At 33.5% G+C, this 27,220-nt stretch overlaps 2 protein-coding genes across 2 annotated transcripts in view; one reads left to right on the plus strand and one right to left on the minus strand.

Moving 5' to 3' along the window:
* mmp9 (matrix metallopeptidase 9) overlaps nt 1-27,220 on the plus strand; it is a 200,168-nt gene that overhangs the window by 149,968 nt on the left and 22,980 nt on the right. The window lies entirely within an intron of this gene.
* Nucleotides 973-7,144, minus strand: zgc:110353. Its single transcript, NM_001017785.1, is given in 6 exon segments — nt 973-1,250; nt 1,477-1,733; nt 4,010-4,106; nt 4,484-4,631; nt 4,887-4,947; nt 6,799-7,144. Coding segments are annotated over 6 exon segments (960 nt in total). The 5' UTR covers nt 7,055-7,144; the 3' UTR covers nt 973-1,109.

Genomic DNA, 27,220 nt, shown 5'->3' on the forward strand with positions numbered 1-27,220 from the left:
GCTGGTGTATGATAGGGCCCCACGTGTAAGACAATCATGATTGACTTATTTAATTTCTTTTTCTTCTCCGTGTGTGTGTGTGTTGCTACAGTATATCAGTTCAGTATGCTTACTATGTTATATAAACTGCCCCCTGCTGGTCATGTTTTTTTTGTGATAGACCATTTTGTGCTGTACCACGTAGTACTGCAGCAATGCGTGTGGTCTCCTTCATTCACTCGTACATTCTCAGTAGCCACATCTGCAGTTTACATCAGATCTTGAAAATAAAATAAACAGTTAGAAATGGAACTTTAGAACTGTGATTGAATGCCAACACATATCAGTGATTCAGCATGTACATTTTATTATGTATTAATTAGATTATATACCTTACCATTTTGTTGAAGTGCAGAGAGTGAACTATTCTGTACTTCTGAATGGCTGTAAATTTTTGTCATGTTTTGTTTAATGCAAACAGCCAAATAGCTTATCACTGCAAATCTTGTCACATAGTGTGTTGTTAGGACACAGGGTTACACTTTAACCTGCACACCTGATGTTTATATTTGTAACATTTATATTATTTGCTAATTTATAATCACCTTATGTACAACTGTGAATCTGCTTCTCATTTCTACTGTCCACCAGAGGTCGCACCGGAGGTTTAATATGGTCGCCTTCCTGACTGAATAAATGAAATATGCTGTTTTCCACCAAGGCAACTCGGGGTGCTTAGATATAATTGGCTAAACTGCATCGCGTGGGTAAATGACCAATACAAAGACAGATATTCCGGCATGTAATGCACATTTTCAAAGCAGGATATCTGACTTCAGCATTGTTTTTAAGATAAACAAGTATGTTTCTTTAATATCTACAAACATATTAGGGTGTTTTTATGCTATAGAAGAGTTAACAACTTACATACAGCACATTTAAAATGTGTGTGTTGTCTCATTCTGAAATTATATTTTTATTTTTTATTATTTATTTTTTGCAGAAGTTCATTTATAACATAAATAGACACCTTACATGTTTGAATATTGGATTCATGCTTTCATATGAATAACTTTTTTTACTGTGTCTGATACAGTAAATGTAAACAAAATTGCTGTTTATGGCTTATATTAATTGGAAATCTTCATTTTTGCAAGGTCTGGGTATAATCCTTCTTCAATCGCTTTGGGTGAGGTCTCGTTACACAGAGGCAGTACAATAAATGGCAGTTTAATCACAGGGTTTTTAGTGAATGAAACATCCAAAATAACCTGCAACACAAATAAAAGGCTGAGTTTAGAAATGTAGTCATGAACATTCAAACACTTTGATAGCACTGCCTTCTATAATTTCATTCCTTAGTTAAATGGTAACAAAAGCATACTCGACATTTCTGAATACTAAATTCATTAATCAATTTTGCTGCTGGCAGGAAACTAAACCTTTCAGTAGACCTGGCTGCTTGAATCCTGTTTTGTTTTATAGTACAGTACATACCTTTAGCCTGTACTCAACTTTGAGGATCCTGCAGTTGTGTATGGTGGAGCTGATCTCTGGAGGAAGAGGCAACACTTTATACAGATTCTCTCTGGTGGACGACACTAAAGGCTCTCCTTTCTCCTTTAGTATCTCTGTGGTGTGCACAGCTCTCTGGCCTCCAGCAAAAAAGCTCTGCTTCTGGTAGATAATGTACTTTGGCACAATTTTGCGAGTTGAGCTGTTGACAATCTCGCCATTGACAATAAGCCCTTCACCTGTTTGAATTATAAACACTGCATTACGGCTTCAATCAAAGTGCTTATCTCTGTTGTGTGCTGTTTGAAAATTGATAGATCCGTTAAAGCACTCCTGTTTCTCATGTCGTGTAACATTGCTGTTTATGAATATAAAAAGTATGTGATGTTGAAAGAAATTAAGATTTAGAAAAAAGAAAGAACTGATTTGTGAATGAACTGAGTTGACAATAATCCCAGTCTTTGTACAGGTTTGTAAAGTAAAATATTTAGATAATGGAAATTATTGGCTGACTTCAAACTATATCTTCTTGGCCCATCAAACATTGTAGTTGTGTCTTAGGCCTGGAGTTTGACACGTGTTTCTGACATGTCAATAAGATGATGTTTCTGTAAAACTGACAGTTGATAATGTGTTTTTTGATGTTGTTTTGACATTGAGGTGCCCTCTGGGAAGGGCTGAGGAAGCATCTAGAACTGGTGTTTAGATATGGTGAGGAACGTTGGTTTCTCTCATTTACTGTAAGCCGAAAACCAATTAAATCAAAGTTGACTCTCTGGAGGGAGGGGCTTAGAGGTCTTATATTGTGAGAGGTTACATACATTGTGAGAAAAGAGGGGACATTATTATGTACACAATCTTTGTGTGTTTTTTTTATTTATTTATTTTTTGGATGGGTGGATGGATGGATGTGAACTACTGTAGAACCAGCCTGAGGTGTGTTTCTCAAACAATTATGAAACTCACGGCTGAACTATCATAGTACGATGTATTGTTTGGAAAAAGAAAGATGTAGTGACGAGTGTTTCCTAAAACCGTAGTTTCTCTTCCACAGATTCATTTGAACCACTTTAGTTATAATGTAAAACGCCCATAATGATGCTCTAAACCGGGTGGTAACAACTTCTTTAGAGAAGAACCCCATATTTTTTTAGTGCAAATTCTATTACTTTACACAAACACACGTTTAAAAAAAATCCAATATAAGTTTTGATAAGGCATGCACTCATTTTTCCTAATAATTTAAATGTATGTAAACGACACATATAGGGCCTACTATTATTGAGAACATTACACATTCTATTCTAAAACATAAAATCACTTACAAAAAGCTACCATGTATTCTAACCTCACATATAAATCATATAAATAAATAATAACTAATTAAATAAATAATGAGACTATTTATTAAGAAATTGAATTTAATATGTATTATTTATTAGGCAAAATGAAAAAAATCCTACTTTAATAATAATAATAATAATAATAATTATTATTATTATTATTAATATTTTATTATTATTATTATTATTATTATTATTATTATTATTATTATTATTATTAAAGTAGGATATTGTTTTTTGTTTTGTTTTTTGAAAAGTCTACTTTTACAATTTGACACATTCAAACCACTGCAGAAATGTTATAACGAACAGGCCCATGTCATATACAGTACAGATACTTAATAAATTACCTACTATAAATTGAAAGCATTAACATATGCTATATAACATAAAATCCGTATTTAAATAATAGGTCACATAGCTTTCGTCATTTTTTTTGCCATGGCTGCGTTCAAAATGGCATAAATGTTTTCAAATGCACTACAAAGGCAACACAATTGTCAATATGAAGATTGCTAAAACTGAACTGTAAAAATACTTTGAAAGCAAATTACAACTAAAAGAAATGACCTTAATGTCTTTTTTTTATCATTCCGAGTTTAAATGTTGGAACGTTCGAAAGGAATAGGGCATAATGGTGATAACTGAGAATAGAACACAGCCAGGAACTATGTTTCTAACTACAGCTCCAGAGTTGTAGTTGCAAGTGTACAAGTTCGCGACGCAGTTTGCAAATGTTTGTTGGAATGATGTATTTGAGAAACATCAAATCAAAAAGTTTGTAACGACGTAACTTGCAACCTTAATTGGCTTAAAATAGTTTTATGAAATGCACCCCAGATCTCACGAGGAAGCATAACAATCTTACAATTTGTTAGTTTAGTGGCTAATTCGTACGAATTTGTACAAGTTCAGTTGTATAAAAGTGTGCGATTTTCAAAAAGGAGGTGTGACACTCAACCCCACCCCTAACCCACCCCAACCGTTATTCGGTGATGAGCAAATAGTACTTAACTGTACAAATTAGATTGTACGAATTCATACAAATTAGCCACTAAATCAAAAGTTACGAATTGCCGTGAGCTTGTGTTGGTAGAAAACCTCCAGTACAAAATCAGGTGCCTGTAAAATATCAAAAAAAGGAATTTTAATGTAGCATAATGCTGGATTACCTTGCTGGTAGCCTGTCTTTGGCAAGAAAATATCCATTGAAATATTTCCAGAAGCAAAAAACATGACATTCTTGTCTTTACTGCCATGTTGAGGTGTCTGCCAAGAATGAAGTTTTAGGGTTACTTTACCATTATGAAAAATGCTTTATGTTTAATGCATTAAATGTGGCTTTCATTATTATAATCACCCTGCATAACAAACCAATTGAAACCATCATATAATGTGTAATGGTTTAATGATATAATGGGAATTGTATTGGTTTTAATGAAAACAATAATGCTTTTTGTGGGTGTTTACTGGTCAATTCTTGCCTTCCATTGGGGGCTTGTTTATATTTCCCAAAAAACATTTTTAATGTTCTGGTTTAATGATATTTGAAGTGGAAACCATTAGAACTTCTGTGGTGGAGGTTTCTATTGTTTTTCTCAGCAGGGTGGTAATGGTAATGCTGTTATCACTGATAATCTGCATACTGTCAGTGTTGATGGATCGTAATCAGCTCTGGCGACAAACGTGAACTTTGCTTCAGCTTTGCTCGCAGCACGGAAAGACCTGCTCAACTTGGCCATAAGTCTGTAGTGAATTTTACCATGAACGCCTTTAAATGAAGATGGCAGACTCCTGGGGGAGAGAGAGAGGCATCTCACATGAATGACTAATAGTCTGTACAGTGAAAAACTTGCATTAAATGCTAGATCAATATTTCAGCATATACAGGATAGTACATTCAAGTATTGACACTGGCAAAAGTAACTGAGTCTGTTTGAAAGGAAGATAGATTTTCTGTCAGGAATCAATAAAGTATATACTATCTATCTATAAGTCACATCTATCAGCCAGACTGTAAGACTGTGGGACAAAACCATAGTGACTTACTGGTTGGGAAGCTGAAAGGCAAAAGGGAAGACATGTCTGCCGGCCACAAGAGTCACAGAACCTAGCAAAAAGAGATGTTTTTTTTTTCACATGTTGTATGTTATATTCATTGTTTTCAATAGTGTATAAACTATAGCATTCAAAAGTTTGTGGTTGGTATAGCCCAATCCCATTGGTAAACTAACACATTTAACATTTTACCAAATTTGTGAGTAATTCCTGTGAAATCTCATTTGAAGAAAAGTTTCAAATTTCTAGAAAAATGTCAGTCTCAAAACAACCATTTGCATAGTGAAGTTGTTGTTGATTGGTAATATTTGAAAAATCTTTTTAAAGCTTCTACATCTCAACATTGTTACATTTAGGTTAAAAAGAAATAAGACATTTTCAACATATATTTTTAAATTTTTTTAAATATTATTGCAACTTAAAATAAAAGATTTTAATATGTTCATTCATTCATATTCCTTCAGCTTAGTCTCTTATTTATCAGGGGTCGCTACAGCGGAATGAACTGCCAACTATTCTGTCATATGTTTTACGCAGCGAATGCCCTTTCAGCCACAACCCAGTACTGGGAAACACCCATACACTCGCATTCACACACACTCATACACTACGACCAATTTTGTTTTACCCAATTCACCTATAGCGTATGTCTTTGGATTGTAGGGGAAACTGGAGCACACGTTAAAAAAGCCTTTATTTTGGGGGGGGTTTGGCAGCTGGGGTGCTGAAAAAAAAGTTTAACAATGGCCGTTAAATTACAGAAATTTACTGTAAAATAACAGATGTTAAATTACAGAAATTTCCTTAAATTTACATTTCTGAAGCCCATGCAAACTCAGGGAGAACATGCAAACTTCACACAGAAATGCCAACAGGCCCAGCCGAGGCTCGAACCAGTGATTTTCTTGCTGTGAAGTGACATCGCTACCCACTGCACCACCGCACTGAACCCAAGGAACCTTTTTGTTATATTAGCAGTGTTTAAAACAATTGCACTTCGTATTTTTTCTTTGTTCATTTCATTAGATAAAAGTCTTACCAAGCCAAATTTTGAAATCTGCAAACACACACGGGATAATAAAATTGTTGACCAGCATTTTATTTTGCTTATATAGTTAAAGTTGAAATGATCAGCTCTCCTGTGAAATACTTATTCTTTTTCTAATATTTTCCAAATGCTGTTTAACAGAGACATGTATGATATGTGTTCAGTTTAAAGTGCAATTTGAAGGCTTAAGGTTATTAGGTTAACTGTGCAAGTTAGGTTAATTAGCCAAGTCATTGTTCTGTAGCCAATCGAGAAATTTTTTTAAAGAGGGATAATAATACTAAAAACACAAACTGTTTTTAAAAATGTAGGAACATATTTAGAAAAAATGCTTTCATTTAAAAAATTTTAAAATAAATAAATAAGACATTCTCCAGAGGAAAGAAATAAAATACTGTACAAATGTCTCTGGTCTAACATTGTCAATGTTTGGAAAACAATTCAAATTTAACAGGAGAGCTTATAATATTGCTTTTAACTGTATAAAACTATTTTAAAAAATTGAAAAGACCACATACATTTACTATTTATAGTTATGTGTTTAAGTAAAACCTAAATGTTCTTTAATCTGCAAACTACTGATGCCATTTCTGTTCAATTTTTAAAAAATAATGTACATCATAAAATGACAATTAGTCAAAAAAGATTGATTTATTTGCTCAAACTCATAACTAATCAAATACATGTAGAAGGAAAACCTGAAATGTCAAATGGTCTAACAATTTTTTAATGGATATTTTTTTAACCATAGCTGTATATTTGTCTATATACCAAATACCTCACATGAAATTAAACTCGAAGTTTGTTTTAGCACCGATCGGTGTGTATAACAGCATCTGTGTCATCAGATATTACCATCTGCTTTATCCTCCGGTAAGACAGACTGTGTTTGTGAAAAATACTTCTCTTTATCCCAGTACGTCACACTCTCTTCCCCATGTGTCTCAGTCCATGCCACATTAGCTTTGCCTTTCGCCTGCACCGTAAGCGATGTTATCTTGGTTTGCTTTGACACCTCCACAATAACCCTGCCTGCCAAAGTGTCCCCATTGCTGAAGGTGTTGCGATCATTTAAGGCATCATATTCAATGGCGAAGTTCCGGATAGTCATCTCCTGGAGAGCAGGTTATGTCTGAATATTTGTCAGATGCCTGGAGTTGTAATTTTTGCCTTCGGCTGTCTTCGGTTGCTCTTTATCCCTACGATAGAGAGTTCAGCAAACTGGCTCAACGGGTTTGAAAAAGACACACCTCCAGCAAACAGGCCTAGCATGTGAACTGAAAGTGAACCGCATGATGAAATGAAAGAGCTTTATGTGTATCTATGGTGTCAGAGAGCAACCAGTCTGTGGGGAAGATCTGGTTTTAGAGATGGTAGTGATAACAGTGGTCTTGTGAGACTGGAATTGTGAATACGGTGGAGCTGTGAACATGGTTAATTAAAAAAAAAAAAGAAAAAAAAACATTCCCTCTGCTGTCACTGCACCTGCTCCACAAACCTGGGCTTTAATCAGGACAGTTCATTTTAAGCCCAATCACTGTCTATTGTTGGATAATTAGCCTTACTTATTTGAACTTATTCGTTGTGTCTTTTTTTTTTATTATAATTTTTTTTGATCAATTAACTAGGCATTGATATGATAACATAGTGTGTGTGTTGTGTAGAAATGCCTTGATTAAACTTTGACAGGGTTCCTAATTATTATTATTATTAGTTCTCCTTTTACAATATACATGTTTAATTCTGTCAGAATAATAGGGTTATATATTATATTTTTCTCAATACTTAGTGATTCACATCCTTACTCTTGGTATTTTTTGCTTATTTACATTGTGTTTTTTATGTTTCTTGTATTCCTTATGTTGTGGGGACCCCAGAGGTATAGCAATACCAGTAGATTTTGACATTGTAAGGAAATCTGACAAAATGAAGTATCCTGAAAAAAGTAAAAATTGCAGATTGTTTCCTATGAGTGTTAGGTTTAGGGGATTAAATATAATTACAAATCTGAAAAAGACAAAAACAAACAATTAAAATAAAACAAGTACAAGCCAACTAATAAAATTAAAGGCAAATTCTACCAAAGAAAACCAAATCAAAATGCATTTGTCTTTCATTTTAAATTGATCATAAGAATGTATCGGAATCAGTCACAATCAGGGTTGGATTTAACCATTAAGCGAGGTAAGCGGCTGCTTAGAAGTATCAAAAATGTTTTCTAGGTTATTTTAAAACAGGACTGGGCAACTTCAGTCCTGGAGGGCCGGTGTCCTGCAAAGTTTAGCTCCTACTCTAATCAGACACGCCTGCCTATAGTGATTTTAAAAACACTGATTAGCATGTCAGGTGTGTTTGTGAGTGTTAAAGCCCTCCAGGACCGAAGTTGCCCAGCCCTGTTTTAGAGTAAAATATATTACACCTCTTGACCTTATTCTTCGATGCGAAAGTGTGCTAATTTTTGCGATTGTTTTACAACTTCCAATTCAGTTGCCTATGGGAGAAAAGACTAGGAGTAATAAACTGCAGAAAACGGTCAAACTACTTGCTCTACAAACAAGTGTTTGCATGACTATACACAGAAAAAGCAGAATAACATAATAAGAAAATATTAATTTGTAACATCAGGCAGCAAAATGAGCAGTTTGTAACGTCTAAAAACGAATAGAAGTGAATGAGACCGGAAGTCTCGAGCCAAAAAGATTCAAATGGCTGCGCCCACTCACCGAGAATAAGGTGAATAAAGAGTCTTCATAAACTACCAAAACCAGTGTATTTGTGTGTAGTTAGTTTTATTTAATTATTATTTTCTTTCAAAAAAGCTGGATTTTAAAGGTCCAGTAAAATTTTAAAAAAATAGTTTTTTAGATTTTAGTATCAATATGTTAGTTTTAAGGATATCTATATCTTTGCTTTTTATTTGATGCGCAATTTATTTAATGATCTGTGATTAAAAACTAAATGCTATTGGCTTTTTTTAAATTTTTTTTTTTTTATAAGAAGCTACTCTATGTCCAGCCCTTTCTTGTTTTACTTGAGAATAAATACTGTAATACACATTTCAAAGCACTTTACAGGACTTAAAGTGTTTATAGTTTTGTAAGTATTCATATGTTTTTATGAATTGCTTAAATATTTTTAGAGCATAGAAGCAAAAGTAGAGAATCGAGATCTACGGAGATTATTTAACTTTTATTTAATTAATTATGAAGGCAATATATCTAAAAAGCACATGTCAGATGTTATATAAGCTATAATATAAGGCATACGTGTGTGTCTGTGTCAACCCACTAAACATCGCTAGACAGATTTATTGAAGATTGAGCCCACAGTTAGATGTTGGTATTTCAACTGAGAAAGTAATTACCAAGACTGGCTGTAATTTGATTGAAGCTCATTCAAAAATGTTTTGAGCTAAGTTATTTGGGCCTTTTTTAAATAGTCTGCAGGATCTTTAGATTTATAGAATATTTATTATGAAGCTAGTGCAGTGTTGAGAGAATTGGTCTAATAAGATGATGATGATTTAACACACTTATTGAGAGAAAAAAAATACAAATCTGAAAAAGACAAGAAACAAACAAAATAAAAACAAGTACAACTGATATGACTTTCTTAACAAGGCGAATTCTACCAAAGAAAACCAAATCAAAATGCATTTGCCTTTAATTTCAAATTGACCAATGTATCAGAATCGGTCACAATCGGGCGAATTTAACCAATAAGCGAGGTAAGAGAGTGCTTAGAATTATAAAAAAAAAAAATTCTAGTATCTACTGTAGAAGTATAAATTATACGTATAAACTGTATATAACATTGTTTTCTATCATATTTTGTATGGTGAGAGTCAAACAAATGAAATTTTAATGCAACTAAATATTATTTAATATAAATTAAACTATTATATATTTATGAAAATTTAATGTTGTGTAATAATAATAAGATCATACAAGAAAATATTATTATTATGATTACATGTGCACAAATTTGTCCACCACCCCCAATCATAGAGCAATGCAGCAGTTAAATTTAAATAAAAATATCTATATATTTATTTTTTTTAGTTGTAAATTAATTGTAAGAAAACGAATCATTTAAAAAGTACAGATTGCATAAAGATAGAATACAGAAAAGACGTTTATGTGATATAAAAACACTATCTAAATAATAAAAAATTAAATAGAAGTAAAAAGGGTGGTTTTTAGGACTGTTTGGCAGCTCTAGTGGATTCTAGTTTACTTCATATCAATTTAACTGTAAATAAAAATTAAATAAAAGTAGAAAGAGTACATTTTAGGACTGTTGGGCCGCATGGCTAGAATTGCTTAGAACCCCCGAATCACTAAATCCAATATAATGTATGGTAAAGTCTCATGTTTCGCACATATCAGAGTTAACCCTTTGAAGCTTCATGCAAGTCAAGTGATATTTGATTCTATAGATATTCTAAAAATAGCCAAACACACTCACTTACTGTATGTCTGTAACATGATTCAAGGGCAGGTCATTACACATGTTTAATTTATGCCTCACATTCAGTTCATTAAATACAAATCACAACCGCTGACCTGATCCTCAATTATATGTTCTCATTATTGCATTCTGTTTAAATCATTTACGCTTGAAGCTTCACTGAAATATGTAAGGTTTGATGCAGAATGATTGGTTGCGTTTAGCCTCTGGACATTGTAAAGTGGTAATGAAAGAATGTCGTAATGTCAGTGTGGCTATCAGACAAGAAGTTTTTAATTGCTTTAATTTAATACGGTTGTCTAAGCACAGCCATATCATCGCTTATAAGCTATTACATGATTTCAAATTCCCCAGCAAGTCTTTATTTACTCTTAACCCCGTGTGACTGATGAAGTGCTTACTGTGCTCATATACAGAACAGATGGAAAGTTTCAGACTGTGTTTTTCCTTTATTAGTAGTAGTATTAAGCTCTGCAGTATAATTGTAAATGGCCTCCAGCAGGGCATAAGAGAAAAGCACTGACACACATGAGTGCCGGTAAAGGATTTTTTTTCACTCTTATCTAACTCATTGGGTCAGCAGGCATGAATGAGGTGAAAGTGTGCTGTTTCTAGCTGAAGCTCCATTAATTTATTCAGACTTAAGCTTGAATAAACATCCCTTCATCAGAAGCGATTCAATGGTGCTGAAAGCTAAATGTTCTGCAAAGAAACGTTTGAGTGCTTTTAGAGCCTCCGAAACAGAAATAACCATTCCCCTGGATTTGAGAAACGTCCAGCGGTAAATTAAAGGTGCATTCAATAATTAAAGACAATCTGGTAAAAAAAAGGGCGACACGGTGGCTTAGTGGTTAGCACTGTCGCCTCACAGCAAGAAGGTTGCTGATTCGAGTCCCAGCTGGGTCAGTTGGCATTTCTGTGTGGAGTTTGCATGCATCCCTAAAGTTTGAAATATTAAAGTACACTTAATTTGCATTGAATGTGTTTTTAATGAATATGAGGGAAATTCTATCAGAAACATACAGTTTCACTTTTAGTAAATGTGACAGGGCCTGACTTAAGGTTATCGTCCTTAAAAAAACAAGCATAAAATCTTACAATTCTATGATAGAATGCATCTCTGATCACGGCCAGCTTCACTCATTCATTTTCTTGTCGGCTTAGTCCCTTTATTAATCTGGGGTCACCACAGCGGAATGAACCGTCAACTGTGGGGGAAACCGGAACACCCAGAGAAAACCCACGCGAATGCAGGGAGAATATGCAAACTCCACACAGAAATGCCAACTGAGCCGAGGCTCGACCCAGCGACCTTCTTGCTGTGAGGCAACAGCACTACCTAGTGCCCCACTGCTTCGCCCACAGCCAGCTTTTTCTTCGTAAAACGATGTCACTTCCAAGTCATAGCCTTAAATGTGTATTGCACGCATTATATATTAAATTTAATGCAAATGTGACAGGAGTGACAAAAACATGGAGAGAATTCTAAACTAGTATTTATTTGTAGAATTTATTTATAATTTGACGTTTTTGAGCAGTTGATGTGAATGATAACAACTTAAACTTTCTATTTCTGAAGATTTTTTTTTTCTCTAAATAGCAGTTTTTAGCGTAACAAAACTATCAAAGTTGTATAGGTTCAATTGGGCTGAGGACAAGGACAGAGTTTGTACAGTAAAGTCTTTTTAATAAAGAAAAAAATCTGAGAACCAAATAAATGACATTTTCCTTGAGCAACTCACAGAAACCATCCGTCCATTTTAGAAATTGATGGGTTGAAATACTTTTTATTGACTGTATTTATGTTTTAACTTCAGGGACAGATAATGTATGTTGTTAGTAGAATGTCCAATAAAACCTTTTGGTATGAGCACATCTTATCTTTTCAGCTTTGGGAACTCCAGATTCTGAACTAAGTATCAGAAAAGATGCATTTTCTCTTGTCTTCAAGACATTTCAGTATGGATAAATGAGTACTTTTTACCAAAGGACAGCCTGCAGTTTTTCAGATGGGTATTGAAAACAACATCTGAGCAAAATAGGCCCCTTCTGGCCTAAGATTGTCAAACAAGCAGCGTGTAAAATTATGAGGGAACAGAGACGTTATGAGCCAAGAAGATCAATATTAGAGTGCAGTATTTATGGAGGAGACAGCGGGCTTAAGAGGCCCATGCAGAGCGAAACAGAGCAGCAATCAAACCTATAAATCGCTGTGAGGTAGAAAACATAAAAGGATCAAATTAAATGAATCATTGTAATTAAATTGATAAGTAAAGCCAAGAACACATTCTTACAGAAGTTAGAAAAGTAGTTTTACACTCTTCCTAAAACCTAAAGCGTTTATTTTCTTCTTCATTTACGTAAATGAATGATAACGAGCAATAAATAAACACTTTAGTTACAGCTAGGCCACAGCTGTGAGGGTTTAATGAAGCTTTTCTCCCAGGAATTCACACTTTATTACTAATGTATAGTACTGAAATACACAAACAATTATGATTGATGCATTTAAACACTTTGTTAAATTTTATTCTTTGCTACTTGCTGTAGCCTACTTAAAGCAACGGGTATATTGACAAATATACTGATTATTTCAGTCTGTACTGATTTGCTTTCTGATAGTAAGCCAAAAAAAATGGTTATTTTTTATATGAAGCACAATAAATTGCTGCAATAAATGTCATAGTTTTATAGGTTTCAGGTTATGTCTGTGTGGGTTGTTTATAGAGGGCAGGATGTGTGGTTATGGTTTTGTTCGACTGAGGTATAAAGAGATACACAGTGCCCTCTACAGGTAGTTATTGATTGCATTACTCCTAAATTAAATAATTAAAAAGCTTAATAGACCTATTACTGCAAACAAATTTCTAGCCCATGTAATTGAGTTTCTGGTAACCACCTTTGCTCTCTTATACAGAGGCGTAAATAGCCCCTATTTTTAGTGGTCAAATGTGGAGTCTGAATTAATTCGGCAATACCTTGACATTACACTGCATCATGACCTCAATTATGACTGATGGCTTTAATATTTTACTAACCCAAAATGTGCCACAGGCTTATTTATTTATTATTTTTATGTTAACAACAGTGATTTGTTCCTCTGGGTGCTCCGGTTTCCCCCACAAGTCTAAAAGCATGTGGTATGTGAATTGGGTAAGCTAAATTGTCTGTAGAGTATGTGTGAATGAGTGTTTCCCAGTGATGGGTTGCCGCTGGAAGGGCATCCGCTCTGTAAAGCATATGGTGGATAAGTTGGCGGTTCATTTCGCTGGGGTGACCCCTTATTAATAAAGGGACTAAGCCGCAAAGAAAATAAATGAGTGATCAGAAATAAGCGATTTGTTCAGGTTTTGACCTGCTCTCTTGAAATGTACAGCCTGAAATGATTATACTCAGCATTTGTAACAGTGTTAACGTCAGCGTTTGTGTATTGCATGTTCCTGGAGTTCCCTTGTTTTTACAGATGATTATCAGTTTCAGGTTCAGACTGGGAGACACCTAAAGATGTGCCTGTCAGGATGTTTAATTTATCCATGCGTCATGTGTAGGAAAACCAGGAATTTATCTGGATACTCATGAAAGTCATCCTGCGCTTACTCAAAACTTGTCAGTTATCAAATGATGAAATGCCTTTAATGGTTGTCTGAATTTTTATTTTATTTATTTAATATTATGTTCCTTGTAAAAAAAAATATTTGAATTTATTATAAGTTTTTCAATTATTATTAAATTATTTGTCCTTGTTGTTTTTCCTTTCAATACTGTCAATAAAAGCATATCCTATATACCTTATTATGATTAATATTTGCTGTATACCCCATTATTATTAGTAGTAGTAGTAGTAGTAGTAGTAGTAGTAGTAGCAGCAGCAGCAGTAGTAGTAGTGTTTATGATATTTCCTTAAAGTTATTATATTTCTTTCATAATTATATAAAAAAAGTGTTTGAATTTTTTATTTTATATTATTATCTTATTTTTGTATTTTAAGTACTCTATTAGTACTGTAAAGTCAAAGTAATGTTAATATAATAATTGTATTTGTAAATTTTTATATTAATATTTTTATTTATTCTTTTATGTTTTTTGTATAAGGTTTTTATTGCTTGTTATGGCTGTCAATAAAAACATGCCCTATAATATATTATTATTATTATTATTATTATTATTATTATTATTATTTAGTAGTAGTATTTATGATAATTCCTTAAAGTTATTATTTTATTTCAAAATTAAATATAATTATTGTATTTGCAAATTAGATTTTTTATTAGTATTTGTTTTTATATTTTAAGTACTTATTTATTAGTACTGTAAAGTAAATAGTTCCCTCAAGTTATTATTTTTATTTCAAAGTAATATGAATATATTCATTGTATTTGTACGTTTTGTATTATTATTTTCATTTGTGTTTTTATTAAGTTTTTATAGTTTGTTCTGGCTGTCAAAAAATACCCTATAACGCATCATCATACTTATTATTATTATTATTATTATTATTATTATTATTATTATTGCTGTTGTTGTTTTTGTTATTTTGTAGTTGTAGTATTTATGATAATTTATCATAACTTTATCCTTAAAGTTGTTATTTTTATTTCACAATAATATTCATATATATTTTTGTATTATTTGTAAATTGTATATTTGAAGCACTCCTTTATTAGTAATGTAAAGAAGGTAAATAATGCCCTCAAGTTATTAGTTTTTATTTTAAAATAATATCAATATATTAATTGCATTTGAACATTTTATATACATTTTTATTTTTGTTATTTTATTAAGTTTTTATAGTTATATAGTTGTTATGGCTGTCAATAAAACATAAAGCATCCTCACAACAATCTTACCCATCAATAAACATTATTTTTGCGTTAACTGTTATTAAAATGCAACTTTTTTCTGTATCTAAATTATTTAGTAACAAATTTTCATGTGTTAAGCTTGCTCTTATGGTTCGTTTTATATAAACATCTCAATTTACCCTTTAACTTCCACATCAACTTGACCAATTTCTTTAGTTAAATGGTGTTCCTGACACCATTAAGCAAATGTTGAGTTTTTTGTTTTATTTGGTAACCTATGCACATAAGGTCAACCACATGGTTACAATGCTGGTTGAAGGTTTAAACTGCACAATGCATTAACCTGAGTAAATGGAGTTGCTATTAAATACAAAGAAATAGCCTAGTAGGTGTTTATAGTTCTCTATTTATAAACTCTTCCAGCTTCTCTCTTGTCACACTGTTGTGTTTACGTTAGTCAGCAAATAGTCGTTTACTGTTGGTATACAATTTCATTCCTGCACAATGACTGAGTTACAAATTAGTGGTTTGGAAAATATGTTCACCTTAGGCTGACAACTTATCCAACCTCATCCGAACACGCAAAAATGAAGCTCACCTCATCGTGTTGGGACCTGCATGTGGTTTCTGGAGCTTGCAGCTGCTCCTGACTCAAATCGGCCGGAAATCCCCAAACCTGCATGCCTTTAGAGAAACTGTTGCCTTCAGCTGAAAGTTGGCGGTAAGGAAGATGACAATGCTGTTGTCTGTGGATACAGAGGGGATTTTGTTGCTGAGATCAATGATAGATACAGGTCAGAAAGAGTGCTTGCTTCCTGGACACATTAGGAAAATTTGACCTTTTCTGAGTGTAGGAACTATAATCAGGCCCTAAGTGCATCTACCAATTTAGAAAACATGTCATAGGATAACATTGTAACTTTTTTTTGGTAAACCTGTTTTGAAAAAGCAAGCTGTATAGATTTCAATCCTATACTGATGTAGGAACGGGATCTTATTATATATTACTAATTTTTAATCTGCACCTGCATCATTTCTGTTTTTCTCACTGTAGCCACTGGAGACTCACAGTGTCTGTGGCAAAAATGAATAAATGTTTTGTTGAAGTTTGCACTCCAGACCAATTTCTGAACCCCTGAGGAAATCTCAGTAAAGTTTTATAAAATATCTGCAAAAATAAATAAAAATAAATTAAAAAAAGGTTTACGTTTGACTGCTTCACCAGTGGTCAAGGGTCAAACTCTGAAGGATTCAGCACCAATTTATCTGAAATCATTCACCATAAGCATAAATCATAAATGCACATAATAAGAATATAATACACAATACTGTCAGGTGAGGTGACAAACTTTTTCAGTTTTATGGAAAGATGAGAGAATTGTACTAACAACATGCTACACAACAGGATTCCGGCAAAAAGCAATTTGTCTGCACAAGACGCGACATGACAGAAACATTTAAATACCACAGACATTCAGAAGTACATGACTGATGTTTTTGATTTGCATTTCTTATGTTCATGTTTAAACTATTTGTTTGCTAGTTATTTAATATTCAGTATCCGAGGTAAACTATCTGCTGGCACGTTCAGTACAGCAAAAAATATGTCACATAAAATGTATTTAAACTCTTGATGGTAACATTTAACACTGAATAAAGTACATAATCAGCTTCTGAAGTGATTTTTTTGTTGTTTCTGCAATGTCAGAATAGGCTCCGCCTTCTGCTGGAAAGCAGCAGTTTATTTGCATTTAAAGGGATATACAAAACAAAGGGGTACCAAAAGTATAAGGGTTTTACCAAAAAGTGAATGTTTCCCCATAAAATAATTTGGCCTTGCAAATCACACAAGAGGCATTACCCTTTCATTTCTCTCCCAGTGGTTTTAAATATCTTGTAATAAATATGACACTCATTTTCTTCCTTGTTTGAAGCCAATTATAAAGTTCAATAAAAAAAGAAATGAAAGCTGATATAGAGAGGTGGCAATATCCTTACTTTCCCTTACTTTTAACATACATAAAAACATGTTTTTGCTCACTCTCAATAAGGGGCAAATTTGACAAGGTATTATAAATGATCTGTGTGGTATTTGGAGCTGAAATTTCAGAGTCACATCCTGGGGACACCACAGACCTCTTTTACATCTTGTGAAAAGTGTCATAATATGTACCCTTTAAAACACATGTTTAAAAGTTACAGCCTTATATTTACTCTCAGAAAACACTGAGGACCTATTGTGGGTCTCAGACGTTGCTCACAGAGAGCGAAAAAAATTGATAAACACATTTAAAATTGTTATAGAGGCGTAGTCTTGAGTATTCCAGCATGTTGAATAAGTTGTAATTATATGTGGGCTAATCAGTCTCTGTGGTTCATTCTTCTAGCTGCTGCAGCAGTGAGAGATCAACCACAGCTTTACTACTGCTTTCCTTTGCCAACTTAAAGAATCCCTTCCGCTCAAACCACACTTCTTTCACTCCTCACTGACTGTCTTTGGTGTAGTCCATTCCTTTTTGTTATTTTCCGTTATATATCCTATTTTTTTTTTCATTGTCATTCGAAAGTAAGCTAATTGCTCTTTAAATTGACTTTAAAGCAGCCTATTTATGCATTGCGTATAATGACATCTCTATTTTTTTCCACCACTGTAGTTTTATTGCAGCTAGGTCTGCTCGATATTTCTACAGTGTCTAGTAATATAGACAGTGCTGGGTTTAATACTGCAGGGGTTTTTAATGGAGGGCAGGAAATGGAAATGTTAAACCACGTTTGCTTAGTTGAGCTTGTGGCCGCTTTGGAGTAAATTCTGGAAGTTTATCAGATAGTGATAGTTCACCTCAAAGTGAACATTTACTCATGGTTTACTTAGGCCATTCTAGGCCAGTGTTTCTTTCTTTGGTAATACTTTACAATGAGGTCGTATTAGTTAATGGATTTACTAACATGAACAAACAATGACCAATACATTTATAGCGGTATTTGTACATTTTTGCTAACGTTAGTTGAGAAAAATAGAGCTGTTCATTGTTACTTCACGTTAACTCTCAGTGCATTAATTAATGTTGACAAGCATGAAAGACATTAGTAGGGTCAGACAGAATCTGCGGACATTTTCTTGCTTATTCTGTGAAGAATTTTGTAAAAAGTCTGTGGATTTATGCGGAATTACTTTGGAAGTATAAAAGCTTAATATATGAAATAAAAAAGATTACCTTTTGAAAAACCCAATTCCATCCACATATAATATATCTAGTAAAAGATAGAAAATGTTACTTTACAAACTGTATTGTAAATAAATTAAATAAACATCTTCATATCAGTCAATAATATAGCTAAAATTAATTTAAAAGCTGAATAAATGTACACACATTAACACAAGTAAATAAATAGACTGAATAATGGGCTCAAAATCTGTGAATTTCTGCACACACAGATTCCATGTGAACCTAGGCATTAGTAAATGCTGAACTATAATTATTAAATGAGGTACTTAATCAGTTCATGTTAGTAAATACTGCGGCACAATATATAGTTTCAGGATAGATATCACAATATGTCCTTTCGCAATAGTCACATCACAGCATCTGCAATGTGAAGTTGGGATAATTGGTAGTTGATCAGCAATGAAGAATGTACAGTGTTTACATTTTACATTACATTTTATTATTCATTAATAGGGGCAGGACAAAATAGGGAAATGCATAAGGTGGCGCTTCTCATAAGGTGGCGCTTCTCATAATGGCGGATCATATATCAATGTTGCAATTCTAAGAAATATATATGCTGTTAATAAAAGAAATACATCTTGTAACTTTTTAACACATTTTTCTCTCTTCATTTACAAATATCGTGACATTGTGGATGATTTTCTTGGGATTTATCATTATCGGGAGCAAAATATCATGATAATATCATATTGCTGTACCTGAATATGCGACTACTTTCATTTTCATCTTATTTATTTATTATTGTAATTTCTTTGATGCACTCCTCTGCAAGATTATTCTAATCAAAGTTGATCATTTTATTCCAGATTAAGCTATTCAAGTCATCTGGCGAATATATTCATATCGCAATATAAATCACAGCAAAATAAAATATTGCAATGTCAGATTTTTCTAAGGTTGTGCAGCCCTAGTTAAGACATTAAAGGTGCATCTGCCAGAATGCTAGCATTAGCATAACAGCTTAAAAATTGATGTCCCTCCCCTGCCGTTCAAAGTCACACCTCCTCAAGTCATAAACACGCAAATGCTGATGACGGTAGACAACTTTATATAGCACTAGATTATGTCATTCACCGGTTTGTTCAGCATAGTTGTTGACAAGCCAGCGGGTGCAGGAATTATATTTCCCCAAAACTGGCATTGGAGCAAAGTTGGTTTCTCACATTCAGACTTTCTCCTTAATAATGTAATTTCAGAAAAGTTTTGTTTGCAAATTTTAAATAGTGAAATCATATAATCAGCCAGTGACTATAAAATACAACATTGTTCACAGTTCACTATTAAATATTGCTAATGTAGTTTAGAAGTCAAACCTACACGCTATTTCAGACCCAATATTCAAAGTTATGTTAGAGTGGGAGCATGTCACTGGTTGACACTGCTCAAAAATGAATGAATGTGCGAATATAAATCCAACTTTACCTCAGTAAAGCTGGTAAGGAGGAAGGGCACTATTTACTTATGTTTGTTATTCAACTAAATTAGATTAAATGCTAAAAAGTAAATAATGTTTCATCATTCGAGTAAATCAAAATCAAATCAGAAAAAAGGAGTGCTAAAAACAGAAATATCCTGCATTAAACTTACGTTACCAAGACAATGAGCGACCTACTTTTCATTTTCAATTGTGCTCGCTGATTCTCGTTCATCTCTTGTTTTCATCTCCTTTTACACTTGAACAACTAAATGAATGCTTATATTTAACTGATTATAATATCGATGCCGTAAAAAGTACTCAGTTTTCAGTGACTGAAAAATCCCAAAGTGCATATAAACACATTCATAAAAAGAACACAATCTATATAAGCTTTTCGTGGCTAAAATAGTTTTGTAACATACTTGTCTAAAAGTAATACTTCAGCCATGGTGTCATCCCTCAGATCGTTGTTTTAAACTGCATAATGTCGTTTCTGTCCAGCTTGCAAAAGTTCCTATTTTTCTTTAGCATTTAGAAAAGTTTTGAGTCTGCAATCCTTCTTTTCATTGATACATGGCTACTTTGGTCTTTTGAAAAAAAGTCTTTCAGATTGATGCAGAGTTTGCCTGATGTCTCTCTGTCAGATGTAGGTGGCCATGCTTAACGTGTACACACAAATGATGTATCTATGTGCGTAAAGAGAGAAATACACTTTTAAATTTGTTGACAGTTTGAGATACCTGTCGTTTTTTTTTTGTTTTTTTTGTCTTATGCCTCATGCAGAATATAAAAATACTTATTAATACATTTAGATCATTTACTTTAGTCAGTAGACTCAGTACTATTGTAATGTGAAAAGACTTTTATCCAGAACAACAACAAAAACATTCTGAAGACCTACTGCACCTTAAACTAAATGAAACCTTATTGTAAAGTGTGACCCTTTCTTCTGTTTATCAATAATAATAATTAAAAAAGGGGGAAAGAAACGGTTTCTATATTTCAAGTTTTTATCTTTTTATAAAAAATTCTCTTGTTTGACTTTTATAGCAGGTTAAATTAAATGAATGTCAACTGTTTGGTTTCCACTGTTCTTCAAAATACCTATGGTTTTTGTTTTTGGGTGAATCCGCTCTTTATTGTTGAGAAAAAGATCTGTTTTCTAGTTGTTGTTGTTTGTCTAGGTTAAAAAGCTTTTCATTTATATAATTATGTTTCCGTATTCATTCACTACTTTGTTTGTATTCTTTTCAGCAAATGCACATTCTGTGGTTAGACTGATATCATTAGTGCGTACCTCTCTCTCCCACTCAATTCATTCAGAAAACAACATCATTAGACACATAATTATCCTGTTTCTCAGGATGAATCATTACAGTTGAGACTAAATCTATGAAAAGATTTTGCAGAAGTTCTCCGGCCAGACGAGATAGTCATCTGGGATTATTCAGCATCAGCCCTTTGACTCATACAGCTCATGGATCGCAGACAAAGGATGTTATTTTGATGTTGCTTTTTCTTTTCAGCCTTATTTCACATGAAGACCTTACAGTGTCAAAATAACAGTTCTTTACAGTTGATCGTAGGAATTACTCATCAGTGTGCAGTGACTAGAGAGCTGAATTTCCTTTCCACTAAAAATGTTGAATCTATCTATCTATCTATCTATCTATCTATCTATCTATCTATCTATCTATCTATCTATCTATCTATCTATCTATCTATCTATCTATCTATCTATCTATCTATCTATCTATCTTTCTTTCTTTCTATCTATCTATCTGTCTGTCTGTCTGTCTGTCTGTTGTGTGTCTGTCTGTCTGTCCGTCCATCCGTCCGTCCGTCCGTCCGTCCGTCCGTCCGTCCGTCCGTCCGTCCGTCCGTCCATCCATATAACTGTCTGTCTATCTGTCTGTTTGTCTGTCTATTTCTGAAGTTTGTTTTATTCTGTATTGGTTTGGTGTGTTTGCAGTATGCATCGACTTGGTTTGGACATTTCTCTGAACATTCCTTTGAGATTTTGGTCTATATTGACATGACAGCATCGTGCAGTTGCTGCAGATTTGTCAGCACAAATCCATGATGCAAATATTTCGTTCCACCACATACCAAAGCTGCGCTACTGAACTGAGATCTGGTGACTGTGGAAGGCAAGGGTAAAGGCAACTCAATGTCATACTCAAGAAACAAATTAGAGGTTAGAGTTAGAGTTATTATAGTTAGCAAAATAAATTAATTAACCACTTTGACTGTGGTCATGAAGGCATGGACATGGTTAACAAAAATGCTCTATTGGTACCAAGGGACCCAACATGTGTCAAAAAAAAAACATCCCACCAGCAGTTTACATTGTTTAAGTGTCAGTTCCTCGAAAAATTTAAGTTCTGTTATTAATTACTCTCTGTCATGTTATTCGAAACCAGAGATGCCCAGACTAGGGCATGCTAGCCAAAGTTAGCCATTTGTATTCTTTGAATTGTCTTGCCAGCGGGAAAATGATGGGAAAGGGTTGGGCAATGCCTTTACCAGAGAATCTATATAACTCTATATAATACTATATTTCTATATAATGTAACCTTTAGTTTGCTTGTTTGTTTGTTTGTTTATTGTTGAGCTACAGCATAAATTATAGTTTTTCTCAGTCGCTTTAGTGCATTTCTCACAACACCAGTGCATTTCTGCACAACATTTAATGCATTTCTCAAAACAATTAGTACATACTGCAAAACCTTGCTAATAATCTGCAAAAGCGCGTCACATGCTCAAAATGGATAGTTCATTCCTCAAAAGCAAGTATTCACGTCAATGAAAGTGTCAGTGTCATCAAAATGAAAAGTTCAGACAGCATTGTTTATGAACAAGATAGTCAAACAGGTTTAGAAACCTTCTGAAAATGCTCAATACAGCACTATAGACTATTTGCACAGCCATTTGAAAACTACAGTAAAGTGAGACATCACTGGATTGAGTAAGTTATCTGAGTACAAGACACTAAATATGTATGTTTCACATTTTTACTGCATTTGCACTTTGCAATCCTAATTTACTCACAGCATTGTGCAAAAAAATAAACACATCCTTATTTACAACAAACATAAACTCCCTTTAGGTAGAGCTGTGCACAACTGTACACAATATTGCAGTACATATTGGAACTGAGCCTACAACATACACAGGTCTGTATATCATTCATCAAATTGTTAAATTTTAAAGACATTTTCAGGAAAATAAAGATTTAAATTTGTTTTATAAAATTAGTTTGAGAGATTTTGACAACTAGTTCATCATTTTTGTATGTAATGACTCAAGTAATGAAATGAGGACTATTAGTTTTAATTGAATGACTATTCAGCAATTATAAGTTTAGTTCATTTTGACTGACATGACAGAAGCAAATAATAATGTTATCAATAGCAGAGAGTTGTATGAAAGCAATTGATGCTTGTCCAAAAGCATTCACAATTTGTTGAAAAGAATGAGAAACTGCTACTAGGATGTGCACAAATGACTAATTGTTTTGAGAAATGCATTAAATGTTGTGCAAATGTAAATAGTGTAGTGAGAAATGCACCAAAGCGACTGAGAAAAACTGTATTCACAGCATAGTGCAAAAGAATAAATACAACCTTATTTACAACAAGCATAAGCTTCCTTTGGGTAAATTGGGTAAATACAACTGTAAACTATATTGCAGAACATATTGGAACTGAACCTACAACACAGGTCTGTAAATCATTCATGAAATTGTTCAATTTAGAAGACATTTTTAGGAAAATAAAGATTAAAATTTTTTTATAAAATATGCTTGACAGATTTTGACAACTAGTTCAACATTTTTGTATGTAATGACTCAAGTAATTAAATGAGGACTATAAGTTTTATATGCAATGACTATTCAGCATTTACACATTTAGTTAATTTTGACTGACATGTCATAAGCAAATGATAATGTTATCAATAGCAGAGAGTTGTATGAAAACAGTTGATGCTGGTCCAAAAGCATCTGCAATTTGTTGGAAGGAATGAGAAACTAATACTAGGATGTGCACAAATGACTAATTGTTTTGAGAAATGCATTAACTGTTGTGCAAATGTAAATAGTGTTGTGAGAAATGCATCAAAGCGACTGAGAAAAACTGTCAATTAAATGTTTCAGTTAAATATTTTAAAAGAATCACATTTTTAAAAAAGGTACATACTTTCAATTAACGAATATGAGACAAAGTATAAGAGATCAGTGTGAAAATAAAGGCCAAGGCAGGTTCAGCATGACGAGTGTATTTGGCATTAAACTCCATTGTTTTAGAAATGGATTTTTAAAAGGGGTTTTATTGTAATAAGTTTGTTAAAATAATATACGTTTTTGAAAAATTATAATGCATTAATAAATAATTAGTTGAAGTAATTTCTTACTATTCATTTATAAATATTTTGAAATACATTATGAAATTACAACTGTTTGTTATATTTACTTTTAGCCCACAGCTCTCTATTAAGCTTGGATTTTAGCCCTTCATAAGAAAATGTTTGGGCACCCCTGTTCCAAACCCTAAGACCTTCGTTCATCTTCAGAACACAAATTAAGATATTTTAGACTAAATCAGAGAGCTCCCTCATCCTCCAGAGACAGCAATGATTCTTTCAAAGTCCACAAGGGCAGATATGCTTTCAGTGCTTCATTTGAAACATTTTTGAAATTTTTCCAAGCAAGCTGAATATGTGCATCCTATACTGATACTGAGGAGAAGAAACTGTTGAATAAAGTCATTATTTTTGTTTTACATGTGCACAAAAGTATTCTCGTAGCTTAATAATATTGCATTATTGTAATAATATATTCCACCGAAGACAGAAAGGACTGTTTTGTTGATAGTTTTTGGAACCTTTCTGTACTCGAGTTGGGACCATTGATGTCTGTGGAGGATCAGAAAGCTCTTAGATTTTATCGAGAATATCCTAATTTGTGGTCCATAGCTGAATGAAGGTTTTAAGGGTTTGGATGGACATGAGGGTGAGTAATTATTGACAGAATTTTCTTTTTTTGCTTGTGTGAACTATCATTAATACAAGGCTTATCTATGCATGCATTCATGTTATTTAATCCAAATTCTGACCAATACATCTTGATGTCAGAGCAGAAATCAAAACTCTTTGGGCTAGCCAATCTTTTTCATTCTTCTATTATCCCATTTTGGTGAAAATATGCTAATTGTTGCCCGACTTTACTGTTTCTAGTTGGCAGGAGTGTCACCGGTGTGCTCTTCTGCTACTGTAGTTTACCTCCTTCAAGATTTGACATGTCGTGTGTTCATAGAGGCTCTTCTCTGGTACAGTATGTGCGTTAAAGTGCTGCAGGGTAAATTCAGTGTAGGTTGTGGCGTGACAGAAGTGACAGAAGACTGATTTGGCAGGGTGATACTCTCTTGAGAAAGCATTATAGTTGACAGGTGAAGGGATAGAGTCAGTGTCAGCCCATCTGATTCTGAAACTGAATGGGACTTTGATGGATGGTGGCTGTTACAGTTGCAGGGTGGAGATATCTTTATTTTGGGACACTTTATGGTAAATGTGTGGGAGTAGATGATATGAATTATGTGACTTGCTTCATTTAGTATAGCTGATGACATGAGCTTCCTATGAAGTGTCAATTTTGCATCCATCTGGCAGAAAAAAAGAATGTGGTGGCTCATATCTTGCCCCTCTCTGGAAATAGAGGACCATAAAACTCCCCACTAAGCTCATCACATATGTAGCCACAGGAAATGATTCAAGCTCTAATGCAAACACCTATTCTGCATTTGTTGCACTAGTAGCATTATAAAAATCAAGTGTGTTTGATGTTAAGAGTGTACAAATGCTATTTTTGCCTCTGCCTTCTGTTTTGATTCTTCCCGTATGCCTTGTGTTTATATACAAAGAGTTGTTTTTACCAGAACAGATGTTTGATTTAATACTGGAAACGCAGCAGATGATGTGTGTAAAATGATTCATTGTTACATGTTGCAGCAACATCAGGAATAAAATGCTGAATTACTGTTTAAAAACTGCTGGTTAATTAAGATTTGACAAATAAGCGTATGCTGTTGGAATGCAGTTGTGTCAACTGGAAAAACCCTTTAAGTGTCATGCGTGTAAAGTATTTAGAATTTGCCCTGAGATTGGGTAAGATTAATTGCTTTCAGAAAAAAGAAACAAAGAAAAATATACACGGACAAATTGTTCACAATATATCTATAAAATACATTTAGAAAATTAATATGGTGAATTTTTAATTAAAGCTGAAGTATTTTTAACACCAACGTTCTAAGAACAGGCTTTCAACATGCTTTCATGCATTGGGAATTATTCATAAAACTAGAGATATTTTTTATAAAAAAGAGAAAACTTTTTTGCAGTTATTCGCCACATTTTCTATTTAATTAGGAGATTTAAATACTGCATTTTCAGTGACATTTTAAGCACTTTTTTTAGTTGAACTAGCTTGTCATCATAACCTCATCATAACCACATATTTTGGTGTACTAAAAAATTTTCCTTAACATTTGGGGCCCTATGATACACCCGGTGCAATAAGGCGCAAGACATGTTTGGCTCGACGTGTTGCTTTTTTAGGACAGCGCAACCATAATTTTCCCGATTTGCTCCACGTTGTTTAAATAGCAAGTCCATTTGCGCTGCTTTGTGGACTCGTGTGCCGGTCTAGAAAAGAAGTGTGTTAAGGCGTATTGTTGGAGCATTGCTATTTTAAGGAACTAAAATAGACTGCACAATTGACCAGCTGAAAACAGGTCTAAAGTCCAGCGCAGAGCGCGTTAGTTGTGCACCTTAAACGTACACACATTGCTTAATACACACAGGATGTACAGCAATACGCAAATATCTTTATGAATTAGATAAAATTAAAGGATTATAACATTACAAAAATTGCTATTTTCTACATACAGTAAATATAAAAAACAATACCTAAGTGCCTTACTCATGTTGGAGGGCTTTTTTCAGTTTATTCATGACAACTTGATGAAGCGTTCAGTTTTTCCACTTACAAGGTCCACCATTTTAATAGCAAATGCGCTATGGCGCAACGCAACTGACTCTTGAAGGGAATGTGAGATGAGACACAACCCTGTTAGGCCAGGCACCGTAGCGCAAAACTTATTTTTTCATCTTTAAAATAGCAAAAGTGTATTTGGACATGCCCTTAATGCTTTAAAATTCATGGATAACAACAATCATTAGAAATTCATTTTAATATGGGCCGCTTTTGGTGCTTCACACTTTTTTTTTCGTTGTGTTTTCTTTCAAGAATAAGGTCCGGGGTTAAGAATAAAAGTCAAATGTTTTTTCTATTTAAAAACAAT

This window comes from Danio rerio, chromosome 8 (genome assembly GCF_052040795.2).
Source record: "Danio rerio strain M-AB ecotype USA chromosome 8, GRCz13ab, whole genome shotgun sequence".
NCBI classification, from domain to species: Eukaryota; Metazoa; Chordata; class Actinopteri; order Cypriniformes; family Danionidae; genus Danio; species Danio rerio.